Source organism: Engystomops pustulosus, chromosome 1, assembly GCF_040894005.1.
Source record: "Engystomops pustulosus chromosome 1, aEngPut4.maternal, whole genome shotgun sequence".
In the NCBI taxonomy this organism is placed as follows: domain Eukaryota; kingdom Metazoa; phylum Chordata; class Amphibia; order Anura; family Leptodactylidae; genus Engystomops; species Engystomops pustulosus.
The window spans coordinates 13,991,187-14,016,887 of NC_092411.1; the positions used below are offsets into that span (position 1 = coordinate 13,991,187).

At 43.2% G+C, this 25,701-nt stretch overlaps 2 protein-coding genes across 6 annotated transcripts in view; both read right to left on the minus strand.

Annotated features, from left to right (window-relative positions):
• Nucleotides 1-25,701, minus strand: part of NEDD4L (NEDD4 like E3 ubiquitin protein ligase) — a 219,467-nt gene that overhangs the window by 158,937 nt on the left and 34,829 nt on the right. The gene's annotated exons all lie outside the window — the stretch shown is intronic.
• On the minus strand, nt 22,615-24,521 carry LOC140064565 (uncharacterized). 2 transcript variants are annotated; one of them, XM_072111718.1, is made up of 3 exons: nt 24,319-24,521; nt 24,188-24,250; nt 22,615-24,092 (listed from the first exon to the last, which is right to left on the minus strand). In XM_072111718.1, the coding sequence occupies exons 2-3, from the start codon at nt 24,239-24,241 to the stop codon at nt 22,785-22,787; spliced, it is 1,362 nt and encodes a 453-aa protein (XP_071967819.1). In that variant the 5' UTR covers nt 24,242-24,250; nt 24,319-24,521; the 3' UTR covers nt 22,615-22,784. The 2 variants fall into 2 exon arrangements, with proteins under 2 accessions (XP_071967819.1, XP_071967739.1); XM_072111638.1 differs by having other exon boundaries at nt 24,188-24,521.

Sequence of the window (25,701 nt, forward strand, 5' to 3'; positions counted from 1 at the left end):
GGAACACGCTCACATTCCTCAGAGGCCTCACCGAGCCGATCTTAAAGGAACAGAACCCCCGACTCTATCCTGGGGGGAGACAACCAGGTAAAACATAACTAACAGGACATCTGCCCGTTAAGGAGTTTTCCCCATTTTAAAAAAATAAATAAAAAAACCCAGTCCCCAATTTTGTTTCTTAAATCCCCACTCTCCTATTGGATCCCCTGTTATCACATTCCCAGAACTCAAAAACTTTGGCTGCATTGAGGTCACTAATCCATCACTAGACAATCATCGACTGTAATGGGTCTGTATTGGGGGTTCTCATCACCACATCAAATGATGAAACATTATTACCGGTGGGTGGGATCTTTACGGAGAGAATGGATTTTTTTTTTGGGGGGGGGGGATTTGATTTCAATTTCACATATAACAGGTTCTCTTTTAAAGGTTTTCTGATAACCAAGAACAAATTCCCGAATGATATTGGCCACTAGAAGGCAGCACTGGGACAGAAGTGTGTGAAATAATGTGAATAAATTCCAATTTTATGTTAGATTTTCGCCAATCTTGCAAGTTTGGGAGGTTTTGTAAAAAGTACTAAAGAATATGATTAGGTGTTTAATAGATCCTGTGGAGCTCACCCGCATCTCGCCTGTGGTTTTCTGACATCACAAATAACCCCACAAGGGGCAAATTTTGCATGACAATAAAAAAACAAAACACAATCTATAGAAATACCTATTTTGCCCCTCCGGCCCCTGCACTCATCCTCTAGTCCTGGGCAGAAAGTGGTGAAATCATGTGCTATGGGCTAGTGGTTCCTAGGCCATTCACTGGTCTCAGTGAGTAAAGGTCATGTGACTGCTAGGCCATTCACTGGTCTCAGTGAGTAAAGGTCATGTGACTGCTAGGCCATTCACTGGTCTCAGTGAGTAAAGGTCATGTGACTGCTAGGCCAGTCACTGGTCTCAGTGAGTAAAGGTCATGTGACTGCTAGGCCAGTCACTGGTCTCAGTGAGTAAAGGTCATGTGACTGCTAGGCCAGTCACTGGTCTCAGTGAGTAAAGGTCATGTGACTGCTTGGCCAGTCACTGGTCTCAGTGAGTAAAGGTCATGTGACTGCTTGGCCAGTCACTGGTCTCAGTGAGTAAAGGTCATGTGACTGCTTGGCCAGTCACTGGTCTCCGTGAGTAAAGGTCATGTGACTGCTTGGCCAGTCACTGGTCTCAGCGAGTAAAGGTCATGTGACTGCTAGGCCAGTCACTGGTCTCAGTGAGTAAAGGTCATGTGACTGCTAGGCCAGTCACTGGTCTCAGTGAATGAAGATCATGTGACTGCTAGGCCATTCACTGGTCTCAGTGAGTGAAGATCATGTGACTGCTAGGCCATTCACTGGTCTCAGTGAATGAAGATCATGTGACTGCTAGGCCATTCACTGGTCTCAGTGAATGAAGGTCATGTGACTGCTGAGGTGGGTGAATGGTATAGGCATCACATGCACATTCCCACTTCTATTAACACAAGACTGGACGGTAATAAAATCAGTGTAGAACCTTGAGAGATAGATTCAAGAGAGGCAGTGATGAGTTTTTTTTTTAAATAAATTTTAGGTTTTTTTAATTATTACACTTAGGAAAAAAAAAGGAACTTTGAAATTTTGGAAACCCCCTTTAAGGGTAGATTCAGACAGTGTGTGATCCAGTTATGGTTGTATTTCACATACTCCAGATACCTGAACTGAAGAACACAGACAGACAGTAGGGAGAAATCTTCAGCAGAGCTAGACTGCCCCCTGCAGGCAACAATCCAAATTGCTACAGTATTTTCACCTTAATTGCTGGAAACAAAACAAAATTGTCAAACTTTCTTTTTATTATCAGAACCTGTAAATCCTGGAGTCACATGAGGGGAGCGTCCGTCCTATCTGATGGTTTTCGCCATCTCTTATAAGGAGATAGATGGGAAGCTAATGGTATTGCTGGCAATGAGAGTAACCAACATTTCTGCGCTGCCAAGCTCTGCTGCAAACAAAATCAATATCTCCAGCAAAACATTCCCCACCAGAAGAGCAGCGGTACAGATACAATATAAATTTCACCGGACGAGGGAGGTGGCGGCTTCAATCTAGAAAAACCTGCAGCCGGTATAATCACTATCGCACCAGAAAAAGAGAGATATTCAAATACACATATACACACACATCCACCTACGGCGTGCGCTACAAGCTCCTGCAGCAGCTGCGGCGTGCATTCAGAGCTCCTGCAGCAGCTGCGGCGTGCATTCAGAGCTCCTGCAGCAGCTGCGGCGTGCATTCAGAGCTCCTGCAGCAGCTGCGGCGTGCATTCAGAGCTCCTGCAGCAGCTGCGACGCGCATTTTGAGCTCCTGCAGCAGCTGCGGCGTGCATTTTGAGCTCCTGCAGCAGCATGCACTACAAGGTTCTGCAGTAACTGTGGCATACATTATGAGGTTCTGCAGTAGCTGAGATCTATCATCAGGTTATGAAGCAGGAGGTGAAAAATCAACACTTTTGCCTCATTCACACATCCGTTGGAGGATGTATATACGGCTGACGTGTATGCGTCAGATATACGTCCCCCATAGTCCGGCAATGGAAACGCGGTGCCGTATGGAGCAGCACACGTGCGGCACCGTACCGTTCCGTAGCCTGGAGAAGGATCGGACATGTCCCATCTTTCCCCCGGAATACGGCGCTGCAGGCGACTATCACTAAGGAGAGGGGTGGGGGTGAGCAGCGCACATCCCCTCTCCCCGGCACCGACATCTTCCCCCAGTGCAATGGTACACCGGGCACATGTTAGTGTGAATTTAGACTTAGAAAAAGATTTCTGGAGGAAGAGATAAGCAGCATGTATACACTTCTGTATACTTTATAGAATTCATACTTCTCTCAATACAATCATCAGGAGCAAAATCAGAATGATCAATATTCCCAATTATCACCTACAGACTATATAATGGAGTATGTTATGTATACGAGTGTATATATGATCCATACATACGCTCACAGAGGGGTATGTGTATCCCAGGCAGATTCTCAAGCTTTCCGTCCTACAAAGTCACATTGGGCGATTTTTAAATATTTCATGCAATAAAAACCTAATTGCTTAAGTATTTGATCCCACAAAAAAAAAACAGAACATGTTCGGAAACAGGTTCAATTAACACAGGTAACAAGTGCAGAGAAGGAGGAGCTTCTTAAAAGGGGGTTTTCCCACCAAGCAAGATAGGACTTAACTTGTTAATCAGTGGGGTCCCACAGATCACGAAAACAGCCCCCCCCCCTAATGAATGGAGCAGGCGGCTTTGCATGTCCATTCATCTCTGTGGAGCTGACGGCGCCAGCTCCATTTATCGGCGGAAGCGACAATAGGCAGTTCTCGTGATCTGTGGCAAAACTCGTTTTCTACATACTTTACTCTCATAGAAAGAAATCACTACCACTAATGACCACTAGGTGGCTCTACACATTCTTAAAAGGGAATCTGTCAGCAGTGTTGATCTGGCCACAGCCTCCTGTAACACAGCACTGCAGAATACAGTGTATATGACTAATATGATCACTGGGTTCCCTGTAGCTTTATTGCCCAGAATTTAGCATACAAAGTCTTATGGTCAACATAAGGGTTGATGAACAACCAACCAAGCACTAACCTAAAGTCTCAAAATGGCTTCAAAAGAGAAAAATTCTCTAGAGATACCTACAATAATAATTCCACGATACAGTCACTGAGCGCGTACAGCCGCTCCATATATCTCTTATTTAATGAGACCTTCACTTTTAATTATCACTTTAATAGCAGAACCTGTCATGTGGCTGCCATAGAGACATCGGAGAAAGAGAACAATTCCTACCATAACCCCAGCACTCACATAGCAGGAGATACAGGAGGGAAATACACAGGAAACATTACACAAGGGGAAGAAAATCTACACCAGCATTACAGGAGGAATACATGTATTACTGTACAGATAACAATCCATCCACCACATGTGCCACAATAGGAGTATACCAAATGTAATAAAAAAAATAAAATAAAAAATACACAAGTGACTATCATACTGCCCCCTATGTACAGGAATATAACTACTATAATACTGCCCCCTATGTACAAGAATATAACTACTATAATACTGCCCCCTATGTACAAGAATATAACTACTATAATACTGCCCCCTATGTACAAGAATATAACTACTATAATACTGCCCCCTATGTTCAAGAATATAACTACTATAACACTGCCCCCTATGTACAAGAATATAACTACTATAACACTGCCCCCTATGTACAAGAATATAACTACTATAACACTGCCCCCTATGTACAGGAATATAACTACTATAATACTGCCTCCTATGTACAAGAATATAACTACTATAATACTGCCCCCTATGTATAAGAATATAACTACTATAATACTGCCCCCTATGTACAAGAATAGAACTACTATAATACTGCCCCCTATGTACAAGAATAGAACTACTATAATACTGCCCCCTATGTACAAGAATTATAACTACTATAATACTGCCTCCTATGTACAAGAATATAACTACTATAATACTGCCCGCTATGTACAAGAATATAACTACTATAATACTGCCCCCTATGTACAGGAATATAACTACTATAATACTGCCCCCTATGTACAAGAATATAACTACTATAATACTGCCCCCTATGTACAGGAATATAACTACTATAATACTGCCCCCTATGTACAAGTATATAACTACTATAATACTGCCCCCCTATGTACAAGAATAACTACTATAATACTGCCCCCTATGTACAAGAATATAACTACTATAATACTGCTCCCTATGTACAAGAATATAATTACTATAATACTGCTCCCTATGTACAAGAATATAATTACTATAATACTGCTCCCTATGTACAAGAATATAACTACTATAATACTGCCCCCCTATGTACAAGAATAGAACTACTATAATACTGCCCCCTATGTACAAGAATATAACTACTATAATACTGTCCCCTATGTACAAGAATATAACTACTATAATACTGCCCCCTATGTACAGGAATATAACTACTATAATACTCCCCCTATGTACAAGAATATAACTACTATAATACTGCCCCTATGTACAGGAATATAACTACTATAATACTCCCCCTATGTACAAGAATATAACTGCTATAATACTGCCCCCTATGTACAGGAATATAACTACTATAATACTGCCCCTATGTACAAGAATATAACTACTATAATACTGCCCCCTATGTACAGGAATATAACTACTATAATACTGCCCCTATGTACAAGAATATAACTACTATAATACTGCCCCCTATGTACAAGTATATAACTACTATAATACTGCCCCCTATGTACAAGAATATAACTACTATAATACTGCCCCCTATGTACAAGAATATAACTACTATAATACTGCCCCCTATGTACAAGAATATAACTACTATAATACTGTCCCCTATGTACAGGAATATAACTACTATAATACTGCCCCCTATGTACAAGAATATAACTACTATAATACTGCCCTCTATGTACAAGAATATAACTACTATAATACTGCTCCTATGTAGTGGAATATACAGTAAATGATAATACTGCCCCCCCATGTAGAGCTGCCATAATGCTGGTCACCTATGGGGATGGAAATGGACCAGGAGCAGCAGGGGACTTCTCATATGTGAGTGGCTTTGCCTCTTATCCCGGTGCTTTGAGGGATGTCTCATGGGGTCTCTACATGCAGGAGATGAGTGGGAGACCAGGTATTGATTGTGGAGCGCAGTTCATGTGTTACTAAATGTCAGCGATGCATTAGAAATTACTTGGAGAAAATGGAGACAAAATAGACTTTATTGAAATATTCAATTATGAAGGTAATTTCCTTAGAAACCAGCAGAGAATTTACACCGCCCACACCCCAGCGCTAATCTACGCATCCGCTGCTGTATCCAGGAGGTTCTCCACTACATACAGCAGGTCCCTGCTATATCCCTTTAACACGATTAAGGGGATGGTATATTAACTGTACCATAGGCTTAGATATACTATAGGTCACTGGGTCCAATAAAAAGGAACGGAGCTGCAGTACCGGGGATGGCCACTAATATATATAGCGCTGTGCTTAATAAAAGTCACTATTGGTTTCCACCCTGATACTGAAGCTCAGTCCGTGTGATGTATACAATTAATGGCGATTCATAATACTGCACCCGAGTCTCCTTATACTCCCTAGTGGCCATACCTAGTACTACAGATCAGCTCCTTCTAATAGGCACAACACAGTATACTCTATATTATCCATCCCTGGTAATGAAGCTCAGTCTCGTTTACTAGATACAGCACCATATATTCTTTAGTGGCTACACCTGATCCTACACCTTAGTCTTATTAACCAGACACAGCGCCGTTTACACTATAGTGGCCATACTAAATACTGCACTCAATCCCTAATACTAGACACAGTAGTTATATTATCAGTGGCTATATGTGGTACTGCATTCAGGTCACTATTTTCAGACGCTGCGCACGTGGCCAAACTAAATACTGCACTTCAATCCATTGCAGTAGACAGTGACGTATACCATTAGTGGCCAAATCCAATAACGCAACTCAGTCTGTAACCAGCCAAAGTAATATAGTGGCTCTAAATCAGTACAGGCAGTCCCCGAGTTAAGTACAAAATAGGTTCTTAAGGTGAATTTGTATGCAAGTCGAAACTGTATATTTTAGAATTGTAGCTCCAGACAAAAAAAAAAAAAAAAAAAAATGTTTGCCCCGGTGACAATTGGAGTTTCAAAATTTTTACTGTAATGGGACCAAGGATTATCAATAAAGCTTCATTACAGACACCTTACAGCTGATCATTGCAGTCTGGGACAATAGTAACATCCAGAGAGGTCACCAGAGGTCACAGGGGGCAGAGGGGTCCGTCTTTAACGAGGGGTCGTCTGTAAGTCGGATGTCCTTAAGTAGGGGACCATATGATGCATATTTAGAGGAGTGTAGCATATATATTTGTGTGTATGGTGTGGGAGCAGATCCTATAAATCAGGGACCATTGTACCCACTAGGTGACTCATTTCCCGTGTGTGTTAGATACAGAATGATACAGATATTATGTGATTCTGGCAATTAGATATTTGCATCAAAGCCAATCATGAACTATGACTAATGCCGTGTCCTTCTATTGTGAGGATTCTCCGTCTCCTATAATTATCAGCCCTTCTTCTTAGTCTTTTTTATCACATTATATAAATTCTTAGAAATTTCCACAATTTGTCCCATGTCTCCTCCTCCCTGATCTAGGTCTGGCTGTAAGACAACTGGCAGCAGCAGCAGCAGGGAGGCTCCGCCTTCTATTGTATCTAGTTGTCTTACAGACAAACATACAGTAGGTCAATAAAGGGGTAGATACATTGTTACGATTCATGGTCTAAGCCTCATCCAGCAGAAAATAAAAAATGATGAAGTATATTAACCCCTACAAAACCAATGCTAGCACCCCAGCCTTAAGCGCTCACTACAAATATTTTATATTCCAACATTCGTTTATTTTGCCTTTTCCTACAATTGTCTCCTACAGTCGTCTCATACCGCACCTCTGGTGGTGGGAATGGAAGTGACATCACTGCACTCTCGCAGCACAATAGTCTGGCGGATCCCACATGCATCTTTTATACAAATCCAAATATAACACTTTCCCACGACTGTCAAACGGAGCGTGCACAGCAGTGTGGGGCTCCGTGCCGTCCTCAGACTATTGTGGCACTAGAAATCCCAGCACACAGGCCAGAGGGAATGACAACAGATACAACAGATACAACAGATACAACAGATACAACAGATACAACAGATACAACAGATACAACAGATACAACAGATACAACAGATACAACAGATACAACAGATACAACAGATACAACAGATACAACAGATACAACAGATACAACAGATACAACAGATACAACAGATACAACAGATACAACAGATACAACAGATACAACAGATACAACAGATACAACAGATACAACAGATACAACAGATACAACAGATACAACAGATACAACAGATACAACAGATACAACAGATACAACAGATACAACAGATACAACAGATACAACAGATACAACAGATACAACAGATACAACAGATACAACAGATACAACAGATACAACAGATACAACAGATACAACAGATACAACAGATACAACAGATACAACAGATACAACAGATACAACAGATACAACAGATACAACAGATACAACAGATACAACAGATACAACAGATACAACAGATACAACAGATACAACAGATACAACAGATACAACAGATACAACAGATACAACAGATACAACAGATACAACAGATACAACAGATACAACAGATACAACAGATACAACAGATACAACAGATACAACAGATACAACAGATACAACAGATACAACAGATACAACAGATACAACAGATACAACAGATACAACAGATACAACAGATACAACAGATACAACAGATACAACAGATACAACAGATACAACAGATACAACAGATACAACAGATACAACAGATACAACAGATACAACAGATACAACAGATACAACAGATACAACAGATACAACAGATACAACAGATACAACAGATACAACAGATACAACAGATACAACAGATACAACAGATACAACAGATACCCCCAACAGTAACATAAAGTGGGGGTGAGGGGGAATAAATATCTAAAAAATTAGCAACAACGGCATCGATGACATCAACAATATTAATAATCCAAAAACGACATTAACCCCTTTCTGACCAGGATTTAAAAAGGCTTTACTGACCGGAGAATTTCTAACGAATTTTCACTACTTATTCGTTTAAGGGCCACAACTTCTTTATTTTGTGCAATACCATAAAAATTTTTGCTGCACAGGGATATTTAAAAATAAAAATAAAAAGTTAAAGGGGTCTTCACATTTCGGCAAATTTATGCTATTGTTTGTATGATGAAAAATTATAAAATTTTCCCAATATAGTTTCTGCATCGATTTCTCATGGTTTTCTAGATCTCTGCTTGCTGTGCTTCTATCGGAAGCTTCTAGGTTTTCTTCCATGGGACAGAAATGGTCACACAGGTGCACGGCTCGTTTTATCACACAGCTCATATTACTTTGTGACCTAACGAGCCGCACGCCTGTGTGACCATGGTCAGATAGAATGACAAAGTAGAAATCTAGAAAACTGTGCGCAATTGATTAAGAAAGATTGGAAAATATACCCCTTTTAAAGGAACCCTTTTTCTTGGGGGCTTAAACTTACAAAACTGGAGAGAAATACTACTAATAATAAATCTATTTATATAGCGCACACAGATTAAGCAGCGCTGCACAGAAGTTGCCAAATCAGTCCCTGTCCCCAATGGGGCTCACAATCTAATCAACCTACCAGTATGTTTTGGAGTGTGGGAGGAAACCGGAGGACCCGGAGGAAAGCCACGCAAACACGGAGAGAACATACAAACTCTTTGCAGATGTTGACCTGGATGGGACTTGAACCCAGGACCCCAGTGCTGCAAGGATGTAATGCTAACCACTGAGCCGCCGTGCTGCGCACTTGTAATGTATGGTATATATCTTTTTAGTTAATTAGCTCTGATGAACATGTGACCACTAATGATGCAGACTAAGAGCTTTAAGAGGATCGAGGCAATGAACAAGGATATTTTGGCCTTACTTCTGATGAGTATGTGTGGGGGGGCGGGGGGTGTCTATCTTTTGGTAAGCCGCTGGAGGGATTACCATAGAACTTCTCACTCACAGTCAGGATAATGAGCTCTCCTTACAAATACTCACGTGCGCTCCTCAATGCAATACAAAAACCATCTCCCATCGTGTCCTTGAGCCTCTTAAATAGCCGCGGGTAAAACACGGGAATTGTGCGGACACAAAAAACGCTGACTGTCGTGAATACTGAAGCCAAAAAGCAGTTTTTGTCCAATTTCATTTTCATAGGAAGAGCGATCTCTGCCAAATTTCCATTCTTAGCAGGCTGTTATCTGTTCTCTGCCAAGAAACGTGACAATCCCCCCAACTGCAATAGAACCGTATTGTGCAGATTGTTAAATACCTTCATTGTGAATCTCATTATATCTAAAATGTCTCCAACAGCGTTCTGGCTAAATGATGTAAAATGCATCTCTAACTTTATCCGGTTTTAAAGCTGGAGTTATGTTTCCCCAAATCCAGAATTTTAAAAGCTCTAAATTATAAATGGTAAAATACTTGCTGTCTGTAGCCACCACTAGAGGGAGCCCAGCGCAAACTGTTTAAAGGTCCTGTAGAAAACAATGCTGATACGGGTCCTGAAGACGTTACCAGGAACCAGCATCTGTGCTGATTTGCATTGACAATCCCTTTAAATCCACTTCTAAGCAAGTGAATTGGAGCTGCGAAAAGCATGGAACTCAAGTTGGGTGCCATCTAATAAAGCCACCATAACAGTCCCCATTGACATATGCACCCAAAGCTTCCGGAATACAGACTTGCGGGCAATGTCATATGGCATTCTTCAGACCAGCTTTCAAATCAGATATTCTTCTCCTAGTTCAATATTGATTTTGGTTAGATTTTGGGTCCACCAGAGGATCCTCTGTAGGACTGTCCCACTAGAGACCCACTAGAGTCTCTGGTGTGACAGTCCTACAGTGAGAATGCCAACAGACTCGGAGGATCCTCCGGTGGGCCCATATCTCTGTTGGCATTCTCACTGTAGGACTGTCCCACCAGAGATATGGGCCCACCGGAGGATCCTCCGAGTCTCTGGTGGGACAGTCCTACAGTGAGAATCCCAACGAAGTTCCTTTGTTTCTCTAGCCAGCCAGAAGGTCAAACACTGAGCAGGCTTAGCATTTAAGGAATTATGAGAAATGAGTAGCAGCCACTTTGGCTGCCATCACCCAGCTTTTCTAAAAGGCAACTGGGAAAGTCCAGTATAAAAATAAATCAATGCATGTCAATCAGCCTGGAAATAAGTTACTCTAAACCTGCAAATGAAATCTGCATAAAAAAAATGTATTTATAGCTCCCCATTTCCATTGACTTTATGCCACGTCATATAATTTATGCAGCACAATTGCCGCCAGCTGCCGACGCTTCTCTATTCCGTAGCCGCCAAATAATGAGACTTATATAATGTGCCGCAGATGTTTACAGCACAAGTGACTTGGAAGTAAGTGGCTGAGCTACGTATACACATTTTATAGGAGAGACCCATGCGTCACCGCCATAAAAAGCAACATGGGATATCCTCCTTACAACCTTTACAGCTGGAAGCAACTAGATATCCACAAGGACACTACCACCTGTAGTAAGAGAGGGGTGTTGGTGGTATCCCAGCCAGCCAACCCAATCTATATAGACGAGGGCACAATCCAAAACTGTTCTGCATCCCCATGATGTACCTGTATTACTTTATGGATAAATCTTACCCTGTACCGGTACCACATATAGTTAGTAACATGGGCATAGTCTTCCCTGCACTAGAGCCACATATAGGCATAAATTGGGTCATTGTGCTCCCCTGCACTGGTGCCACTTATAGTTGGGAATCTGTTTGTGTCCACCACCGCACTGGAACCACATATAGTCGAGGACCTGGTCATTGCCCACCCTTTGCACTAGTGCCACATACAGATGAGAACCTGTCATTGGCCACCCCCTGAACTGGTGCTACGTACAGGCGAGAACCTGGGCATAGTCCACCCCCTGCACTAGTGCCACGTACTGGTGAGAACATATAATTGTCCACCCAATGCACTGGTGCTTACAGTTAATCAGTTCATGTCCACCTTCACCCTGGAACCACAAACAATTGGATATCTTGTCATTGTCATCCTCCTGCACTGGTGCCACATATAGGATGGCACCTAGTGATGTCCACCTCCACACGGTTGCCATGTATAGCTGGGAACCTTGTCATAGTCAACCGCTGAACTGGTGCCACTTATTAGGCAAGAACCTGAGCAGTTTCCACACCTTGAAAAATGGCTCTCATCGATGGCTGGAAAAAACCCATTGCCGATGGCTCCACAAAAGAACACGGAGAAAGAATGGAAGAAATGGAAGTAATGAGGATTGTAGTTTCCTGGAAAATAACAATGTTGCTCCTATCTTTGGCTCGGTTCTTACCACCAGTGGTCATACTAGTGGAGGACTCCTCTCACTCTTAAGACCACTACTGCATCAAATTCCTGCTGAATCCTAATTCCTGTAACTTTCTTTGCAATCCTGTAACTATAGCAGCCATCATTTTGCCCGGCTAACCACAACCACTGCATGAAAAGTCCACCGAAACCTAATGGCTTCCAGTATTTATCGGATATCGTGGTATCAAGTGCTAAGAGATAACGTAGATGGGAGGAGTATACAGGGTTGATTCAAGTTGGACAGTTAGAGTGTGATCATACAGTACCCAAAAGTGCCATTCAGTGCCCAATAACCATCCCATACAGGACCCAACAGCGCCATACGTTAACCCAGTAACCATGACACAGAATTCTCACAAGTGGTATTCAATCATTTCCGTCATCTCCATACACCTCCCAATTATTGAACTCCCATACATATAATATAATACTCCAACAGTGCCATACAGTGCCCAATAACCTCCCCTACAGAATCCAACAGCACCAAGAGCCAACCCAGAACTACTGCACACAATAATAATGCTCAGCCCCATTAATGTAACATTCACGATTTCTACTGTTCTTTAGTAATTCAGTAACATTTTTGTGCTTGTCCTTGAATCATCTGGACCTAAAACAACTTAGCGGTATCAGTATGAGGACTATCACCCCCATCATTAGCGTAGAAACCATCAACCTTCAGTATTACTTTAGTAAGTAACGTTTTTTCTCTAGGGGTAGATGCCGCCTCGAACAGCTTTAAAGCAATGTAATGTAATAACCTGCAGCATATTGCGGTTATAAATACTGATACGGTATTGTGCGTGCGGCATCAATCAGGACGCCAGCCAGAGGAAACGTGGCTCAGATGTAGACGCAAGGACAACGCATCAATCTCCAATCAGCCTGATTTTTGTTTAAAAACAGATTGAAAGTGAGTGGGAAGAACAGAAAAACCCAGGATGAAAAGCATATGTATGGTGACAGCCAGCACAACACCGAGTAGTACTACACCCATACACATGTAATCATACTGTACTGCTAGTATGGAAGTATAATCACACCCAGAACTACAACACACCCAAAACCGTACATGTACAACGTCCAGAATCCAGATAACACAAATATACCTGACCTGTACTGACTCGGAGTTACATCCTGTATTATACCCCAGAGCTGCAGTCACTATTCTGCTGCTGGTGCAGCCACTGTGTACATACATGACATTACTTATCCTGTACTGATCCTGAGTTACATCCTGTATTATACTCCAGGAGCTGCACTCACTATTCTGCTGCTGGTGCAGTCACTGTGTACATACATGACATTACTTATCCTGTATTATACCCCAGAGCTGCAGTCACTATTCTGCTGCTGGTGCAGTCACTGTGTACATACATGACATTACTTATCCTGTACTGATCCTGAGTTACATCCTGTATTATACTCCAGGAGCTGCACTCACTATTCTGCTGCTGGTGCAGTCACTGTGTACATACATGACATTACTTATCCTGTACTGATCCTGAGTTACATCCTGTATTATACTCCAGAGCTGCACTCACTATTCTGCTGCTGGTGCAGTCACTGTGTACATACATGACATTACTTATCCTGTACTGATCCTGAGTTACATCCTGTATTATACCCCAGAGCTGCTCTCACTATTCTGCTGCTGGTGCAGTCACTGTATACATACATGACATTACTTATCCTGTACTGATCCTGAGTTACATGTTGTATTTTGCTCCGGGGCAGAATAATGAATACAGCTCTGGAGAACAATACAGTAACTTCCAGAAAACAACAAGTTGGATGTAACATCAGAATGTCATTGTTGCGGTGAATGCAGCCTCTATTCTGTCAGGTGTGATAGTTACACCCCTCGTAGTAACAGATCAGGACATCATTTTCCTGACAGGCAGTAGCTCAGGTTCTGACGAGGTTGATGCAAGTTCACAGCTCAGTCACCCGACATCCTCAATATGTGCTGCATACATAAAATGTATAGAAAATTAATTCAGCGGAACTCCGAAAACAATGGGATCAAAACCAGTTAAAGAGCAATGGTCCGAAATGTATTATTTTTTTTGTTGTGGTTGTTGTTTATCCCTGTGTAATACTTTGCTGTTTTTACTTTGCATTTTTTGTTATTTTTTAACGTTTTTGCTTATTTTTTAATTTGTTGTTGCCATTTTAAAGCCCTATATACACATAAAATGTATCCTGAGCCTGGGTTGTGTCAGCGTCTCCAGCACCAGGCGGCCATCCTATACATCCCTTTCCCATAGGAGCCATGCATTGCTGATGAGACTTGATGACGCTCTCGCCAAGTACTGACCTGGATTCTTATGTCCCAACCACAGAGGATCCAGCTGCTCCTAGTGCAGGATGGCCCATAGGGGGAGCTACTGGTTTTTTGAGGCTTCTCTTGCAGGGTCTATAACTCATCCATCAAATTCAATGAGCAACATTGAAAGATACATAGCAGCCTTGCAGGAGCTCTCCAGGTCATAGATGGGGGCATCAAGAGGGTTAACGACTGCTCCTCCCCCACCAGGACGAATGCAAAGGGTCAAAGTTTGTAGTAATAGTATTAATAATAAATAATAATAATTCCTTTATTTATATAGCGCACACAGACTACTCAGCGCTGCACAAAGTTTGTCACATCAATCCCTGTCCCCAATGGGGCTCACAATCTCATCATCCTACCAGTATGTTTTGGAGTGTGAGAGGAAACCGGAGGACCCGGAGGAAATCCACGCAAAACACGGAGAGAACATACAAACGCTTTGCAGATGTTGACCCTGGGTCTTGAACCCAGGACCCCAGCGCTGCAAGGCTGTAATGCTAACCACTGAGCCACCATGCTTATGTTAGGCAAGTGGCTTAGTTCTGCTCTGTACTTGTTTTATGGAGGATATCCATACTGTATATAAAGGGAATCCATGACAACGATTCCATCATGCTGAGAATATAAATGCTTCCCCCCCATGTATTCACTAACCTTTATATAAACCTCCATTATTACTGCCCCAAAGTCAAGCTCTAGAGAGGTTTTTTTTTGTCAATTGACAAGAGGAGCGGTCTCTATAGCAACAGGTTATATCATGGAGATATTTGACAAGTCAGAAAAGAAATACTAAAAGAAAATTAAGACTTTTGTCACCAGTTTACAAACTACAAATTCAAGACTTATGCGCCGTCATGCTGCAGCCCGAGGGGGAAGGCCGAGTATGCTGTTTGTTACAGTGGTTTCTAAAAAGATGGCAGCTACAAGGCAATAATATTTCCCAAAGGGCAAGCTGCACTCACTATTTTACTAGTATTCTACTGGTGCAGTCACTGTGTACATACATGACATTACTTATCCTGTACTGATCCTGAGTTACATCCTGTATTATACTCCAGAGCTGCACTCACTATTCTGCTGCTGGTGCAGTCACTGTGTACATACATGACATTACTTATCCTGAACTGATCCTGAGTTACATCCTGTATTATACTCCAGAGCTGCACTCACTATTCTGCTGCTGGTGCAGTCACTGTGTACATACATGACATTACTTATCCTGTACTGATCCTGAGTTACATCCTGTATTATACCCCAGAGCTGCACTCACTATTCTGCTGCTGGTGCAGTCACTGTGTACATACATGACATTACTTATCCTGTACTGATCCTGAGTTACATCCTGTATTATACCCCAGAGCTGCACTCACTATTCTGCTGGTATAGTCACTGTGTACATACATGACATTACTTATCCTGTACTGATCCTGAGTTACATCCTGTATCCTTAATACATATCCCCTCTCTTTTACTCTCCACTTATAATGCAGTCCGGTCACATATATGGAATAACATATATGGAAGAGAACAGTCTTCTCCTTATGTATTTGCCAAAAGTCATTAATTCAGTCAAGACAAAAGCCCCATGAGTCGGAGTGGTAGCAGGACATGAGGTAATCGGAGATGTAACCATTGCAGCATTAATCTAGAGGGCTGCACACAATATACAGGCCCCCACTTAGGGGTCTCGCAGGTTAATTTGCAGTCCGGTTGGGTGGGATGACCTCATACTGCAGACACGCACCGCGCTCCCTACTACTGGTGTTTGGAGAAAAGCTGCTGTTCCCCCCTCAGCTAGAAGCACATTTATATCCTCCGCACTCATTCATCTGGTTTCTATACTAGAAGTTACCAGGGAAATGTAAAGTAACCTGCTAAAAATATAAAAACCATTCGGTAATATCTTATTGAGAGATGCGAGATATGACATATGATTACGTGAAGCCTGAGGCTGCACTACGGAGACATTATGCGGCTTTGCCAGCGGAGATTAAGGGGTTAACTGCCGCGGTCGTTGCTAGTACAAGCTCACGGGTGCTACCAGTGGGTGTTTGCTGCAATATGCAGCAAACACCCACCTTGCATTGAGAGAGCTTAGCCAATGAGCCCTCTCCATACACCCGTAGCCGCTGTTTGATGTATAGACACGTCACACATCGGTAAGGGGTTAATATGACACCAACAGCATGCTTCTAGGTGCCACAGAACAGAAGATAGGGGTGTCTGAAATGGCATTTCCCCAGCAGCCTCTAAACTTGACTCATCTCAGGCAATCAATGACTCTTCTGCTTATTTTCACATAAATTTGGAAGAGATTTTTTTTATAGGTACTGCACAAGAATTTGACATAGAAGAGGGAATTCTAGAAGGGACATTTCATAAACTTCCCATCCCTCAGGTAGGGTAATAGTTAAGTTTCCATCAACAGATTGTTCAGAAGTTCAAAATTTAACCTCCCGGGGGGCTTTAAGGTCAAATCGATCACTCACATGGACTAGTCCCATTTAAAATAATGAAGCTGAGCTGCAATACCAATCACTGCCACTATAGAATGGATGGCGCTGTGGTAAGGAGTGAAGAAGCTCTAGTGGTTATCCAATCACTGATTGTGAGGAATTACAGGTGTCAGCCCCCCAAACCGATCCCACATTAATAACCTGAGAACCACGCCCCCAGAAAACGCCTTTAATAAGACACTTTATGTATTAACCATTGGAGGCCGGACGCTCACGCACTCTACACGGAGATGATTTGTGACCTCTAACGTCTGCGCCATCTGTCAGCCTCGCGCCGCAGCGACACAATGGACCACAAGTTAATCATCTACTTTATATTAGTAGTAATGGACGCCGGCGGCCACTTATCTCCCTAGCGCCACATGTCCAACACTTAAAGGTCATCGTAGAGCAAGGTATAAATTTTGCAGTCACTGGTTGAATAGTTACGCCACCAAAATAGTGAGGATGTAGCAGAGCCGGATGTGTTGGAGGATATATTACATATGGGTTTAGCTGCAGTCCCATGTAAATTCATAGTTTATACAGATGTTCACAGGATAATGTATCCATGGAATATGGACTGTATGTAGGACATTCCCAGGAGTGGATATGGTCCAGGGACCACCTTGCACGGCATCATGGTCCTCCATAGACACCTTCCAAGCGCCAAGCTCCCGCTAAGGGACCAAGGTCCGCAAATTCCTTTTTAATCATGGGAACGTTGAACAACTATGGCTCCTGGAATCATTGAGAACTATAAAGATGGGAGATAGAAAATATGGTTGACAAATAGGGTGGTGTAGGAGGCGAGCTTTCTGTCCAGCTACAGAGCCAGAGCCGAGCTTTCTGTCCAGCTACAGAGCCAGAGCCGAGCTTTCTGTCCAGCTACAGAGCCAGAGCCGAGCTTTCTGTCCAGCTACAGAGCCAGAGCCGAGCTTTCTGTCCAGCTACAGAGCCAGAGCCGAGCTTTCTGTCCAGCTACAGAGCCAGAGCCGAGCTTTCTGTCCAGCTACAGAGCCAGAGCCGAGCTTTCTGTCCAGCTACAGAGCCAGAGCCGAGCTTTCTGTCCAGCTACAGAGCCAGAGCCGAGCTTTCTGTCCAGCTACAGAGCCAGAGCCGAGCTTTCTGTCCAGCTACAGAGCCAGAGCCGAGCTTTCTGTCCAGCTACAGAGCCAGAGCCGAGCTTTCTGTCCAGCTACAGAGCCAGAGCCGAGCTTTCTGTCCAGCTACAGAGCCAGAGCCGAGCTTTCTGTCTAGCTACAGAGCCAGAGCCGAGCTTTCTGTCCAGCTACAGAGCCAGAGCCGAGCTTTCTGTCCAGCTACAGAGCCAGAGCCGAGCTTTCTGTCCAGCTACAGAGCCAGAGCCGAGCTTTCTGTACAGCTACAGAGCCAGAGCCGAGCTTTCTGTCTAGCTACGGAGCCAGAGCCGAGCTTTCTGTCCAGCTACAGAGCCAGAGCCGAGCTTTCTGTCCAGCTACAGAGCCAGAGCCGAGCTTTCTGTCCAGCTACAGAGCCAGAGCCGAGCTTTCTGTCCAGCTACAGAGCCAGAGCCGAGCTTTCTGTCCAGCTACAGAGCCAGAGCCGAGCTTTCTGTCCAGCTACAGAGCCAGAGCCGAGCTTTCTGTCCAGCTACAGAGCCAGAGCCGAGCTTTCTGTACAGATACGGAGCCAGAGCCGAGCTTTCTGTACAGATACGGAGCCAGAGCCGAGCTTTCTGCATAGATACATTAACAGAACCTAGCTTTCTGTATAGCTATGGTAACAGAACCAAGCTTACAGTGTAGATAGGGTAACAGTATCTAGCTTAACGCAGAGATGACATTCAGTCCATACCTTACATAGCTCCAGGTTTTATCCTTTCAACCCAACAGGTCTTTAATATTGCATGCACTAGTTAAGAAATTGCTTAAATCAAGCAGTCCAAATGTCAGTAAGCCTTGATTTATGTTGGGGAGATGTTAATGTGCATTTTTGATAAAAATGTGATGAAAAAAAAAAAAAAAAAAAAACTTTAATACCAGAGGTGACCACCAGGTGGCATCACAAAAATCATTCTATATGAGGGGTAGGCAAACCTTACAGTAATTTCTATGTCCACCTATAAGATATATAAGAAAACCCCCACACACACACAATGAAGGTGAAAATTGAGAAGAGGCCATAATATAAAGTAAAAGGCTACAGCTATAGAAGAATGCGGTTTAGCGCTTCACTCTACAGACCAACAAAATATCCTCCCCATAAATAAAGGCACAATGATCCCAATATACAATTTACAGAGGCAATCTTATATATACATCTCATGCGCTAAATCACCAAGAACTAGACTGTAAAGGACATCTACTACCAGGATGAAGTATCTAAATCAAGCACTGACATACTGGTGTGTGCCCCCTCTGGCAGTTTCTGTTCATCTTTAAGCTTATTACTCCCTTGTTTTTAAAGGGCACCTACCACCACAAATATACCTATAAAAGTTGAATTATTCTTACCGGTAATTCCTTTTCCATTAGTCCACCATGACGGCCCCACATGGAGGATGACCCTTGACCCTGCAGGGACAGGAAGCGGAGAGGTTAAAACACCCCCCCCTGCATCCACATACCAGTGGCTTCCAATAACGAACCTTGGCAGTGGATACAACCCATTTATTATATGTTTCATTCACATACAATATAGTCATAAAACATTTACAGCAATAATATGACATAGGGTGGGAATATACATGGGCCGTCATGGTGGACTAATGGAAAAGGAATTACCGGTAAGAATAATTCAACTTTTCCCCTAGCGTCCCCCATGACGGCCCCACATGGAGATATAACAAATAACCATTTCTTTAGGGGGGGACAACAGCCTGTAAGACCTTCCTACCAAAGGCTAACTCTCTAGCACAATGTAAGTCTAGTCTGTAATGTTTCGCAAAAGTCATGTGGCTGGACCAAGTAGCTGCTCTACAGATCTCCTCTATTGGCGCTCCTCTCTTCTCTGCCCAGGATGCTGCCATGGCCCGAGTTGAGTGCGCCTTAACCTTCCCCGGGATCTCTAATTGTTGAGTTGCATATGCTGCTCTGATTACCGATTGGATCCATCTTGCAATCGATGCTTTGGAAGCTTTTTTGCCTTTATTTCTCCCCCCATATTGAAGAAGGATATTGTGATCCTGGCGCCAAGATTCAGTCTGTTTGAGATATTGTAACAGAGCTCTTCTAACATCCAGGGAGTGCCAGGCCATCTCTTTTGGATTTTTGGGTTCCTGGCAGAAGGAAGGCAAGATGATTTCCTGATTCCGATGAAAGTCAGATGAAACCTTGGGAATAAAAGTTTTGTCTAGAGTTAAAGTTACTCTATCACTGGATATTTTTAAATAAGGCTCTCTAATGGAGAGGGCTTGTATTTCTCCCAATCGTCTAGCTGAGGTTATTGCAACTAAAAATGTTACTTTTAGGGTCAGATCTTTAATGCTAGCCGATTCTAGAGGTTCAAATGGTGGCCCGGTTAGGTAGTTTAGAACTAAGGAGAGATCCCAGGTAGGAACTCTTTGTTTGAGTTGTGGCCTCAACCTGGAGGTGGCCCTAATGAATCTCTTAATCCATCTATGATCTGCAAGAGGTATATCAAAAAACGCCCCTAAAGCTGATATCTGTACCTTCAGCGTATTGGTTTTTAGCCCTTTTTCAAATCCTGCTTGTAGAAAATCCAGGACCTGAGAAATATTGGGAGATAATTGATTAGGGGTTGCTGTCCCACAGAAAGCTACAAATCTCTTCCATATTTTGGAATATATAGCTAACGTTATCGGTTTACGACTTGCCTTAAGTGTAGAGATCACACTGTCTGACAAGCCTTTAGACCTCAATAGTCCCCACTCAGGATCCAAGCCGAAAGCTTCAGGTTTTGCGGGTCTGGATGGTATATGGGCCCCTGATGAAGAAGGTCCTTCCGATATGGGAGTAATATTGGGTCTGCTATTGCTAAGGCTTTTAGTGTTGCAAACCAATTCTTCTTGGGCCAAAAGGGAACTATCACAATCGCTTTTGCTCTGTCCGTGATAATTTTTTGTATCATCTTGGATATCAACGGCATTGGAGGGAAGGCATACATTAAGGGTGCGTCCCACTTGTGACTGAATGCATCTCTCTGACAGATCGAGACATCTCTTTGCAGCGAGAAGAAAAGACCTGTTTTGGTGTTCTCCCTGGTAGCGAAGAGGTCTAACACTGGAACTCCCCATTTCTGTGTTATCTGGCCATAAATTTCTTGGTTTAGAGACCATTCGTGATGGTCTATCACCCTCCGACTCAGGAAGTCTGCTATTCCATTCTGACTTCCTTTTAAATGTATAGCTGTTAGAGACAAAATGTTGTTCTCTGCCCAAGTGAAAATTTTTCTTGATAGATGCAACAGGTCCTGACTCCTGGTGCCCCCTTGATGGCGGAGATAGGCTACCGTCGTCACATTGTCTGAGTAGACTTTGATATGGGAGTCTTTCAGATATTGAGAAGCTCCCCTTAGTGTTTCCCAGACCGCCTTCAACTCTCGATGGTTTGAGGATCGTTTTTGAGTCGTCAAGGACCATTGCCCTTGAAGATACCTTCCTTCCAGATATGCTCCCCATCCTGACAGACTTGCATCCGTCTGAATGATCTTAATTGGCCAAGGAAACCAGTGAACTCCCTTTTTCAGATGATCTTCCTCTGTCCACCATACTAGGGATGACTTTATGGATGGAGGTAGTTGGATCTTTTGATCTAGGTGTGAGGGATCCTTGTCCCAGGATGATAGAATCCAACTCTGAAAGGTCCTTGTATGACTCTGGCACCATTGGACTGCTCCTATGCAGGCGGTCAGATGCCCCAACACCTTCATAGCCTCTCTTATTGTGCAAGACTGACGTTGCAGAAATAACAGCATTTTTTGAATCATAAGGCTCCTTTTTTCCTCTGGTAGGAAGGACATCTGGAGACTGGAATTTAGTTGTATACCCAGGAAAACAGTTACTCTGTTGGGAATAAGATTGGACTTTTCCCAATTGATGATCCATCCCAGTTGTTGCAGGGTTGAAATAGTTAGATCCCTGTGTGAGATCAACTCTTCTTCCGTAGTCCCAATTATTAGTAGGTCATCCAGATATGGAATGATCTTGACGTTTTCCATTCTCAGATGGGCTATTACTTCTATTAAAATTTTTGAGAAAGTCCTTGGGGCTGATGAGACCCCGAATGGTAAGGCCCTGTATTGGAACTTGCAGATTTCCTTTGTTGGAGAGAGGATCGCAAATCTGAGATACTTTTGGGACTGCTGACAAATGGGAACATGGTAATAGGCATCTTTCAGATCTATTGTACATAGGAATGCCTGATGAGGGATGAGGTTGGTAGCTGAACTGATTTTTTCCAGTTTGAATTTTCTGTAGAGGATGAATTTGTTTAGTGATTTTAGATTGAAAATTAGTCGGAAGGAGCCATTGGGCTTCTTTATCAGAAACAAGGGGCAGTAATGTCCGGTCAATTTTGCACTCCTTGGTACTGGTACTACAACACCCATCTCTTGAAGTTTCATGACTTCCTGCCATAGCTGAAGAGAAAGAGATCGATTCTGCAGCTTTGTTATTACAAATTTTTTGGGAGGAAGGGCTGTTAACTCCAATTTGTAGCCATTCTCCAACAGATTCAGGACCCAGGGGTTTGACGTTATCTGTGCCCACTGTTGATAGAACCTTAGGAGTCTTCCCCCCACTCTGGCGTCATTGCTTTCTGAACGGCTGAGATGTGTTGCTAGAGCCGAGGAGAAAACCTCTTCCTTTTCCTCCTTTGGAATAGCTCCATCTCCCTTGCTTGCCTTTTCCTTTATAAGGAAATTTCCTTTCTCTTGGCTCACGAAAGGGTTGTTTCTTTGGAAAAGACTTTGTTTCTGGAAACCCTTTTCTCTTGTCTGCAGCCTTCTCTAGAATAGCATCTAGATCTGGTCCGAACACATATTCTCCCTGAAACGGAATACCACACAATTTGGATTTGGAACGGAAATCCCCACTCCATTGTCTCAACCATAGTGTACGTCTGGTAGCATTTGAGAGGGCGCCTTCCTTTGCGCTAAACCTCACTCCTTCTGCTGATGCGTCCGCTATAAACGCCGTTGCAGATTTCAAAGTTGGCAATGTATCCAGGATGACATCCCTCGGGGTTCCACTTCTAATATGGTTTTCCAACTCCGACAACCAGAAGAACATTGTACGAGCCACCGATGTTGTTGCTATATTGGCTTTAAGGTTTAACATACTAGCCTCCCAGGTTTTCTTCAACAAGCTGTCTGCCTTCCTATCTAATGGATCCTTCAATTGTATCGCATCTTCAAAAGGAAGATCCGTCTTTTTTGCAATTTTGGTTACCTGAATATCTACCTTAGGGGGGTTATCCCATAGGCGAGAATCCTGCTCATCAAATATTAAACGGTTCTTAAACTCTCGGGATACTGAAATCCTGTTTTCTGGCTCTCTCCACTCCTCTAAGATTAACTGTTTTAGGGTTTCATTTACTGGAAATACTCTCCTTCTTTTTGCTTTTAGAATACCAAAGAGTTCATCCTGAACTGATTTGGATTCTTCAACATCCTCGATCTTAAGCGTATCTCGTACGGCTTTTAGTAGCGCATCTAAATCTTCAGACAGAAACATATATTTTGATTCCATTTTACATGCCGAGGAAGAGGGAGGTGGTTCCATTTCAAATAATTCTACATTTGATGTGGATGCCTGTTCGCCCTCAGAATCTGATTCTGAAAGGGATTCTACCACTCTGGGTCTTTTGCAAGGTGGTTGTAACTGCGGAATCAATGCAGACATGGATGAAGACACTGATGACTGAATCTCACTCTTAATGAATCCCTTCATTTCATCCATAAATGACGTTCTTTCCTCTCGCATCAACCCATCAATACATTCCTTGCAGATTGTCTTTTTATAATTAGGAGACAGTTTATTATAACACATATTGCATCTCTTTGAAGACGCTTTTTTCCTTTCCACCTCTTTAGTTTTCTCCTTCTCCTTAGTATCCTGCTAAGAGAGAAGGAGACCAGGAATTTACAGAGATCTTTTCGGTAAAGGAGGATAATCCCCCCGTCCCCCCAGATATCCCCGAAACCACTCACAGGAGTTATAGGCGGGGGTTCTGGTAATGTCACATCCATAATCAGGGATTCCATGCCTTCAATCTAAACAGAGTATCACGCATTTAGAAATTTCCAAACATAACATGTACTACAAGAAGACAAAACCTGACCTTATACAGAGTTTTTGCCGATTAAAGCTGCACCTGCATAACAGAATAAGGCAATTTAGACATTATACAGCAACATTAAGGTCATAGACCTGACAAAGTACCTTGCACCCACTGTTTAGGAGTGTCACGACCGAGTCACCGCTGATGTAATCCTATAGACCTCAGAGCAGCGTGCAGGTCGACCAGCGCTGGCGTCACGAGTGATTCTGTAGACCTCAGATCAGCGTGCGCCATTTTTTTTTTTTTTTTTAAATTTTTTGGCGCCCTGCGCCGGTTTCAAGATCCGGAACGTCACTTCCGGTGAGACGCGGCCCACCGGAAGTTGTCATCACGCTCCCGACACGTGGCCGGGAGCACCAAGATGGCGGCGCCGGGTGTCTTTGGCTTCCCGGAGCCGCAGGCAGAGCCGGCTGGAGACTTCGTGGGACCAGGAAGAGGAGGCACGGCGCTGATCGCGATCCCAAGTCTCCGAGGATGAAGGCAAGTACCCGCTCCTATACACAAGAAAACTCCCCCATACAGTCCCACATGGCGGAGACCGGAGGAGTACTCTCCACTCCCTGCCCGTGTAGGGACAGGAAGCCACTGGTATGTGGATGCAGGGGGGGGTGTTTTAACCTCTCCGCTTCCTGTCCCTGCAGGGTCAAGGGTCATCCTTCATGTGGGGCCGTCATGGGGGACGCTAGGGGAAAAGGTAGATTGGGTGGTAGGTGGATCAATGGGACGTGAGGAGAGCCCTTTTAAGGGCTAATCCTCACGTCCCTGCACTTTTTTGATAACTTTTATTACACATATATTCAAATTTACTTATGCGGCTACTGGGGCACGGAGTAGCCGCATCTGAGATTACACAAGGCGGCTACTCCACACCCCGGTAGCCACTTTACCCCTCCTACTCACCCATCTTCGGCGTGCAGCTCCGCGTAGCTGCGCGCCCTCGTCCGTCTGTGGTGGTAGGTTCCCTTTAAGGAAAAAAAAAAAAAAAAAAGGCTTTAAATATTATGCAAATGAGCCTGAGCGGCTCCAGGTTCTATTAAAATTTATGGAGTCTGGAGCCCTTTACCCTCATTTGCATAATTTTAAAATCCATAAAAAAAAAAAAAACACACAGGGCATAAGAACATAAGAAGCTAAAAGATCCTGCTAGAGGGGGCACACAGTATGTCAGTGCTGGGTTTACAATCCTTCATCCTGGTGGTAGATTTTTTTTTTTTTTTTTTTTTATAAGATTGTTCTCAGATGGTATCTTACTACTGATACATTGTTTCAACTTTGTCTCCATACTATTAAATAAATTGTGCTTGGATAGGAAACCCGATTCTAGATCTCTGCTTGGTGTCATTCTATAGGAAGCTTCATGGTTTACTTCCTGCAAATAAAACC